Source organism: Akebia trifoliata, chromosome 16 (genome assembly GCF_017979445.1).
Source record: "Akebia trifoliata isolate Shusen 1 chromosome 16, ASM1797944v1, whole genome shotgun sequence".
Taxonomy (NCBI): domain Eukaryota; kingdom Viridiplantae; phylum Streptophyta; class Magnoliopsida; order Ranunculales; family Lardizabalaceae; genus Akebia; species Akebia trifoliata.
Window position 1 is genome coordinate 32,435,636 of NC_141390.1, and position 9,349 is coordinate 32,444,984.

Consider the following 9,349-nt stretch of genomic DNA (forward strand, 5'->3'; position numbering starts at 1 on the left):
TCTCCTCTCACACAGCACTTGATACTTTAGAAAGAGAGAGGAAAGATGAGTTCGGCCACTTTGTGTCATTTATTTTCCATTGATAATAAGGGACCAAAATTGCCACACTTGTCCTTCAGTTCAGTCTCCACTGCCCACTGTTCCACCCTGAAATGGAGGGTAATCCTACTTCAAGCCACGATCACAACTCCTCATGGAGGAACTCCTTTCCTCCAACTCGGGACAAGGGTAAAGTAGGTTGGTGGTTTCACTCTCTCTCTTAGGGTTAGGGTTTTTTTATGTTGTCTTGTTGTATTGTAGGAGTAGGGGAGGTTATTATAATATATATTGTTATTGGGGAAGGAAGGAAGGAAGGAAAGAGGGAAGGACGAATGATTGATATTTTTTTGTTAGTTTGATTCAGAGGAGACTAGTGATGAAGATCTGTTCACGGTACCTGACGTGGAAGCTGGACCGAGTGATTCGAAGAAGGGGGGGAACGAGGAGGTTCAGCAGCAGAGCAATAGCAGTGGCGGAGTGGCTCCTAAGCGTAGGAGAGGACGTAATCCTGCCGATAGGGAGTACAGACGCCTCAAGAGGTAACAATAATTTTGAAATTCTATAATAATTCTCTTGATTTTGTTGTACAATAAAACAAGCGCTATGGTGTATCTCATCACATATCTTGAAGATTTTAGATTTGCATCAATTTGGTTCAATTAGTATAAATTAGGTATATTAGAATATTGAAATAATTGATTGTCTTTTCATATTGGTGGATGTTTTAATCTATATATAAATCCAATGGCCAATTGTAATCATCATCCAAGAATTCTCAATAAAATTCAGATTTCCACATCTTCTATAATGTGGTTGGCCCATCTATTATTATTATTATTATTATTTTTTTTTATTAAATGTTTCTTTCTTGCATCCGGACTAATTTTTATGGCAAGAATATCATAATCTTTCACCCATAGAAAATGAGATCATAATATTTTTATTTAATTAAGAAATATTCTCATTAATTAAGGAGCATTGTCTTCAAGTCAATTCTTGAATCAAGTGATTTGAATCCTAGGTCTGGATTTTTTAGGTAAAAATCTTATGATCTTGGTACGAGTCATACAATTTAGGTTAGATTTAAAAAATATAGGGCACATTCTTGCTTCACTCTTTTTTATTTATTTATTTGTAAGTCTAATTTTTTATGAGCTTAGTTACTCGGTGTTGGCGGGAATTAAACCCAGGTCTCTGATATCCTCACCCAAAGACTTTACCAACTATGCTAGTTGGCACTTGCCACTCGCTCATTTACTTTTACTTTAATGAAATCAAGAGCTCTTAGGTATGGATTCTTGTAAGTAATAATCTTATGATCTTGGTATGGGTCTTACAATTTACATAAGATTTTCTTTTTGATTCCTAAAGATTTAAATTAGTTTCTTGATTTTAATCTTACTAATTGAATATTAAAAAAAAAAATATGGGTCACGTTCCTACTTTGCTCATTTACTTTTACTTCAATGAAATCAAGAGATCCAAGGGACTTTACTTTCGTTACAAAATTTATTTGATCCATCAAAGTTCCTTTTGAGGTAGATTTCTTTTCTTGGATAGTCATTGGCGATGTGCCAATATGTAAAGATTTAAGGCTTCTCCCTTAAAATATTTGAGGCTCCTCAAAGGGATTCTTTTTGCGAGGGAGATAAGGAATGGGCATATGACTTTTTTAGTTGGAATTATTTTGACTATATCTTAAGTTGGATGGATTTTGGCTTGAAGTCAAATGAATGGATTTGGGTTCGTATTTCTACGTACTTCTTTATTTTATTTAATGGCTCTTTAATGGGATTCTTTATGCCTTATAGAAGTAGGAAAAATGCGACAGTTATTTTCCACTTGTGGTACATAGATGATATAACTTGATTATGCTCAATTGATCATTACAATTTAGATGTTTGATTTTCCCCTAAGATTCTTAGAGGTAATTTCAAGCTTGAAGATTAGTTTTCCAAACACTAAGCCTTCATGACAAGGGTAGGTGGATAACATTCACGAGCTTATTTTCTGTTTAGGATGTGAAGTTCACCAATTCCTTTATTCATATCTCGGTAACTCCTTAGGTGCATGTTACTATTCTAAATCCATTTGTGATCCAGTGGTTGAGAGATTCAAAAGGAAGATAGGGTAAAAGGGCATTCGCTCAATGTGTTATCTCTCTATTCTAAATCCTTTGCTATTACTTGGGGGTTATTTTTATTTTAATTTTATACGCAAGAGATTCCTTAATAAAACAAGATCGACCGAGGTGACCAATAAGCGAACCATTACAAGAGGAGACTACTCATTTGCAATACAACACACCCTATCCCAATTAACAATAAAATCCTCAAAGAAAACCCTCCTAAAATTCTTGAAGACTTTACAACAAAATAATATAAGACACCCAAGATAACCAAAATTGTGTCTTCACACTCCTTACTTCTACCATCAAAGGCACAAATATTTCGCTCTTTCCAAACCCCCCAACAAATAGCAAAAGGGTTGATGCTCCACAATATCCTCCTTGCATTGACGAAAGAAAAGCTGATAGAATCCCAAGACGCGAATAGATCCTCACTACGTGAAAATTGGAAAATTCGACATAAAAATTTGACGGCCCAAGGCCCACGAATTTTAGAAACTGAATTTTGATAGTCTAGGACCATCGAAATTCTTGATGTTCCCAAATTTGATGGCTTAGAACTGTCGAATTTCTCTCATCCTTCATTAATTTGACAGTTTTAGCTTGTCGAAAAAAAAAATTTTAACAATGAAAAATTCGATGCCAATTCGACCTCTTGGTCCGTCAAATTTGGGTTTTTTTCACATTGTGCCTTAACTGTTCTAAGCACACAAGTCAACTCTTCAAACAAACTAAAGAAATGAGCCCAAATCTCAAACATGAATCTACAATGAAGAAGAAGATGATCCAAAGATTCCCCATCTTTCAAGCACAACAAACAATAATTCACCCCCACGTACCTCTCATCATTAACAAATCCATTGTCTGAATTCTGCTTAGTGCTGCGGTCTAAGCAAAAAATTGCTTCCTTCTGTGGCATTTTCGGACCCTAAATAGCAACATTGGGAAAAGAAGATCCTTCGCCTCTACATAAGGAGTTATAGAAAGACTTTACCAAAAATCTCCCTTCTTTGTTTGCTGTCCATACTCTCTCATACAGTCTCTCCATTCAAGAAGCAATAGAAGAAGTGTCAACAATTAACCTACCAACTTCCTCCATCTCCCAATCGTTGAATGCTCTTCGAAATCCAAAATCCCAAGCATAATCTCCCTCAATAACCCTTCTAAAACATGAGAGGAGAAGGTGAATCTTCGAAGGCTCGGAAACAACAACTCAAGAGCTCATTCTTAACATTATAAGTCTCATGTTTTGTTGGTGCAAATTATGGCTGATCGGTTGTAAAGCTTGCAATAGAGATGCAGAGATTAAGATTAAGAAATGGACTTTGGGTAAGTCGAATTCGTTCCACAGGGACAATGAGGATTCAAGGATTCATTCGGATAAAAATGCCAAAACAGAATTGGAAAACAGATTTTTCTTAAAAAACAAAATTGATTTGTTTAAAATAGAGAAGCAATTAACAACTAATTTGTAAATGAAATTGAAACTACAAATAGAGATTGAGGAAAGAGGGTGTGGAGAGGTCAATTCAACCTTTGCAATTCATCCAAAATGCTGATTTGTTCTAATTATAACTCGATCCACGTAGCAAGTCATTGCTCGTGGATCGGAAGATAAATCGAGTTAAACATTGATGGTAACCAAAGAGTATTCATGAGAATTCCAACCTCAAACAAGTGTAACTGACTTATACTTCAATTCTTCACATAGCATGATTGTTCTTGAGCTTATCTAAGTAACAATCATCTAAGCTTGATTTGAATGTATAAGCTTGCTAGTCTTGTTCTAAGAGGAATTTCAGAATTAACACATAAAGTAGAAAGAAAGAATTTAAAACAACATAAGTAGGATGAAATTGCTCCGGCATTCTTGACCTCTCTACGGAGAGTCTAGCCGATCATCGCAAGATTCATATTGCAGAAATTAATAACAGAATGAAGAACATGGGTGAAGAAGATGATGATCAATCTAAAATCCTTATTTATAGCTCTCCAACAAATTACAAAGATAAAGAATTGAGCACTCTTGATGTTCTCACTACACTCAAGAGATCTCTCAATAGAAAATTATAGAAAATTAAAGAGAGGAACAATAAAAAATTGGAGAAGAAGAGAGCAAGGAGAGGGACCCAAGAGGGGACCCCTTCTTTGAAATCAACCCTCAAATTTATAATGTTCTTATTCGGGTAATCGGGGTGATTTAGCGGATAATTCGATTCAAATGACCCAATCAGTTAGAACCACCGAAGCTTCTAGAAGCTTCTGTAAAAATCTCGAGGACAAATTCCTCGAAATGACCGCGGTGCGGTCTTGGCTAGCCGCGGCGCGGTGACGTGGCGCCCAAATCGATCGATATTTTTCTAGAAACTTCCTTTCGGCCCGCGTATTGTAACCATAATTGTTATTTCTTTTGTTGGTTTCCGAATGTGCCCTTTTCACCTGAAATTAGTAACAAACTATTGTTAGTCACATTAATTTGGGATTTAATAAAATTTATTATTATTCTAAGGGAACTAGTATTTATATGATGGTAATCTCGGTGAAATTACGGTCCCAAAATGATATTATTGGGACCTTATCAATGGCCTAACTTCAAAGGCGTGTTTTTTGAGGATTTCGTTTTTAGATAGGACTCGTTGTGTATTTGTTAGTGCTTGCTTCTTTGGGGTTGGTCTCCTCAACTTCCCTTACTTGCTTTGTATCTTCCTTCTTTTTTTAATAAATTTACACTTATAAAAAAAAAAAAAATAATAACAATGCCGGTGAGGAGTTGTTTGGTGCAACTCGAAAGTTCTGAAGGGTCGGAAGAAAGCTGAAATGACTTGGATGGTGTGGTCGTGAGAAAAATATGAAAGCACATTCCTTGGCTGAGTATATGGCTTAAGATAAGTCAAATGGAGAAAGAAGACTCATGTAACCAACATGATATTTGGATGATATGTCAATGATGATGATAATTAGAGAACTTTATTATTAGTAATCTTGAATCGTTAAGGAATTCTGCTGAATGGAACTCTTGGAGGGAAAACTAGATCTTTAAGGGATTTATTTAAATATTTTCCTTTAATATATGGTCAAAGTTCCTTAGTTTATTTGGTATTAATTGGGTCCTTCCTCGTAAGTTTTCCTCGTTGTTGGATGAGTGGACCAGTAATGTCTTTCACACCAAAAAACGTTACATGTGGGCTATGCTCCCATCGGCTATTGCTTGGGGGATTTGGAACGAGAGAAATAACAGGGTGTTCAATGACAAGATTAGAAGCTCACAGGCAGGGTTCTTGGAAATCTTGAGATTATTATACCTTTGGTCTAAGCAAAACATTGAGTTTGCGGGAAATTCTTTTGCTGATTTTGTTTTTAGATGGCCTTTGTTATGTAACCAGTGATGTTGTTTAGTTCTTTTCTTTCTTTTGCTTTGTGAGGCTTCCTCAGCCTCCTTGTATTTTGTTTTCATCGTTGCAATATATTATACTAATCAAAAAAAATATTCATAAACATTGAGGCATGATATGAGGTGTTGCTGAAAGCAAAGCTTAGAGATGTAAACCTCACAACCATGCATTTTCAAATAGGTCAAGAATTAAATATATTAAATCAAATAAATACGAAATAAGTTCAAGTAAAGAAATTAAAAAAAAAAAAAAAAACAAATCTCTAAAATTGATGATGACAAATTATGGTTATTCACAATTTTACATTCCAAAGTTTAATATTCCTGTACAAATTCCAAAATAGGTCTCCAATGTCTTTGAGAAGATTACATTAATTTATTATTTATTTAATTTGCATCTGTTGATTGAAGTTTACATGTAAAAAAAAAAGGTTGCTAAGGAACAGGGTCTCTGCCCAACAAGCCCGAGAAAGAAAGAAGGTCTATGTCAGTGATATGGAATCAAAAGCCAAAGAGTTGCAGGACAAGAATTCCAAATTAGAAGAGAAGATTTCAACTCTAATCAATGAAAACACCATGCTCCGTAAGGTGAGTTCTCCTTGAACAATACCCTTTTGTATTGAAATTTTCATCACATTGCCTTTCATTCCCTTGATATAAGGTTTTGCTGTATTGCCTTTCATACCCTACTACTAATTTCTAATTTTAAAACTTTGGTTTACAGGTTCTTATGAACACAAGGCCTAAAGTTGATGAAGCTATGGAGCCAAAACATGATCAGTCTGGCAAGAGCTGACCAGTAAGAAACCATATGTATTATGGATCGGTTTTTCACTGGGACCCATTTAGAAAAATATTTACAGTAGACAGCCTTCCTACAGGACTGGTAGTAAATCGTAAGATTTGTTTGACTAGTAAATACCCTCTTTTATGGCTGATACTGAGATGGCTCTGTGCCATAAACTCTATTTGTTTAATTTTAGTTCTTATCTTAATTTGTTTATTTTAACAATTTCTGATTGTTAACTAGGTTTTGTGAATTGGCTAAGTATCGTCTACGGTCGGCTCTGTTCTTAGTATTAATTAGTCTCTAATTTGAGTTCAGTTGGTTTTTCGTTTCAAACATGGTCCTCGTGAGGTCTTACTTAACATGAATATGCACTCTCCATCTTCCATTAATATTCGTCGCAATTGTTGATTCTTTCTAGACCACTCACGACGATCCTTGATTAAATAATTGAAACAGTTTCAGAATCCTCACTCAGTTCCTTGTTTCATAGAGCTATTTAAGCATGGAAACAATGAAGCATTTGAGATAGAAACGTTGTCTTTTTTTTTTCTTCATGCTGCTTTTATTAGTATTCTCTGGGCCTGCTAGAAGCAGTGTTGCGCATAAGGATCTTAGTACCTCATTTGATGTATTAGTTGGCTGGCTTCACAGTGAACATGCTTATTGAGATGAGGCTTGCTTGGATTACAAATGATTTCCCAAAGTGAATATTGAAGCTCATTGTGTTGAAATCATTGAGCTATGCGATAAAATTTTTTTTTTTTTCTTTCCAAAATTCACCTCTTGATCATATTACACTTTGAAATCCCTCCAATGAGCTGGTTTCTTTTGTTTTACAAGTTTGTGGGCCTTGAGGTTACTAGTAATTAAAGATGGGAAGGACTACTCGCTACACCAATACCAATCTGCACAGATCAATTGTGGGTTCAGTAATGTTAGGCCCACATACATCTTCAATCAATCATATATGAAATTTTGAATTGTTGATGATATCAGCCATCCCTCCACAACTTCACCTCATTTTAAATGGTGATCAATGAGTGGACGGACCTTGAGTCTGTGGCCTTAAAATTATTATTGGAAAAAAGAATAATGTTTATATGAGTATAGTCTCATGACGTGGGACACATGCAAGCATTATGTGTGACACACTTTATAATCTACCACGCTTAAAATATCAACACACATGGATGTTTGTGTTCATTTAATTTAACTTGTAGTCTTTCTTCTGGACCACCCTTTTATTGCTTTGCAAAGAAGTAAGACTGGAGTGGATGATTTAAAGTTAATTTAAACCATTCAATCAAGTTGATAATTGACAACAACTACAACTAAAAAATCTAAAATAAGGGTGGAGCCTATTCAATGATAGATCCCCAGTTCAGTTACTCACATATTCTGATAATTCTCATTTTAACTTTTAAAGGATGGCATTTCCCGTCCATAAAACTCATATTGAAGATTTGTGATAAAAATTCTATTTTAAGCCAAAATTGTGGGTGTGAAAACTCATGCAGATTAGTTGAACGATCCATTTAGAGAATTTAGAAACATTAATTAAAGACTGCAACAAGGGTATTTGTTTGAATCTGAAAAATGCATCATAAGGTTGGTGAAAGGAAAAAAAAAATTGATATCATGGAAGCAATTACAATAGAGGATTAAGCTTAAAAATTTCTACTTTACCTAAAGGGTTGGAATTTTTTTTTTTTCCAAATCTATTTGATTAGTCACCTTGGCTTTTAATTAACATCTACAAAGCAAAGTCCCAATCGGAGCTCCACACCAAGCAAAGTCCCAATCAGAGCTCCACACCGCTGTGTTGGAATTATCGGCTCAGAAGAATAAGAGCTCCAATGGAGTCTATTAATGGTAAGTCAATGATGTAAATTGTGATGAAAGTTGAATATCATTTCCCACTACAAGCAGGCAAGCAAGCAAAAGGTGAGATGTAATGATTCTGAGAAGAAGAATTTCAACCAGACAAAAGTTTGATAATTGATGGGTTAAACGTCTTTAAACACATCTTTTATGTTGTGTTCCTTCCTATTAAAGTCAATTATCATTATAATTTAGGTCCCCACTTTCTTTTTTGACCTTTTTTATATGAATCAAAAGTTAAATTCATCTTTTTAACTTTGTTACATCAGTTAACCTCATCGAAATAACGAACCCTAAAGGAGACATGTGATCACAAATTTCTACTAATTAAGACCTCTGTTGCTTGACGAGATGAAAAAGTTAAACTAAATGAAGATATTTTTGAGAATTTAGTTATGGTTTTGAGCAACTTTTTTGAAGTCTCCATGTGCTTATGTTACCACTAATGTTAATGGACCTATTAAGTAAGTGGGATACACTTATAAAGCATCTTGAATGGGCCCTTTCTTCATCCAGATTCCAATCAAAATGAAGTATGATTCTCTTAGTATGATAGTCTGTGGGAACATGATTTGCCATTTTTGGACTTCCAAGGCGATGAAATTTGTCGGGGCTCATTCGGAGGAATGTTAAAAATTAGGATCTAATGAGGACTTAAAGTGAAGTCTAATCCCATTATCTCAAGTGATAATTGTTCTTTCTTGTCAATTAGTTGTCCCACTTGTGACCATAAAGAATTAATGGAAGCTTATGGAAAGTTGATTAAAGATATGAAATGAGGCGACCCCTCATTCAAGGACATATAGATGATGCCGTTGAGATTTCAAAATCTGTTTGACAACAATCCTCAATATCTTTTATCTTCATCAATTTCAAAAAATGGAAATTGTCCTATCATCACGTCTCATCTTTCTTTGGGGCTTAATAATTTCTTTTTCTGTCTAGAAATCATTAATGGCCAAGAAAAATTAATATTTAGAGTAGGAAATTAATTCTGCTTTGCTGTAAATATGACTAACAATATAATTCATATATACTTGTAATATGAGTTCTTTTTCATATTGAAAACACAAATGACCAATGGAAATACTACTCAATCATAAAATATTATAAGAATATG

The 9,349-nt window shown here is 34.7% G+C and overlaps 1 protein-coding gene across 2 annotated transcripts; it reads left to right on the plus strand.

Annotated features, from left to right (window-relative positions):
• On the plus strand, positions 1–6,570 carry LOC147383685 (transcription factor HY5-like). Of its 2 annotated transcripts, none has more exons than XM_086428789.1 (4): positions 1–233; positions 394–578; positions 5,990–6,146; positions 6,283–6,570. In XM_086428789.1, exons 1-4 carry the CDS (start codon positions 153–155, stop codon positions 6,352–6,354), a joined length of 495 nt encoding a protein of 164 aa, XP_086284915.1. In that variant the 5' UTR covers positions 1–152; the 3' UTR covers positions 6,355–6,570. The 2 variants fall into 2 exon arrangements, with proteins under 2 accessions (XP_086284915.1, XP_086284916.1); XM_086428790.1 differs by having other exon boundaries at positions 13–237; positions 404–578.
• Positions 6,571–9,349: the final 2,779 nt, after the last annotated feature.

Bases quoted from the DNA above. Each gene is read 5' to 3' on its own strand.
- LOC147383685 (XM_086428789.1), top strand. From the start codon at position 153: ATGGAGGGTAATCCTACTTCAAGCCACGATCACAACTCCTCATGGAGG. The intron at 234-393 runs GTAGGTTGGTGG...TTTTTTTGTTAG, and splicing joins CAACTCGGGACAAGGGTAAA to TTTGATTCAGAGGAGACTAG. The intron at 6,147-6,282 runs GTGAGTTCTCCT...TTTGGTTTACAG, and splicing joins AAAACACCATGCTCCGTAAG to GTTCTTATGAACACAAGGCC.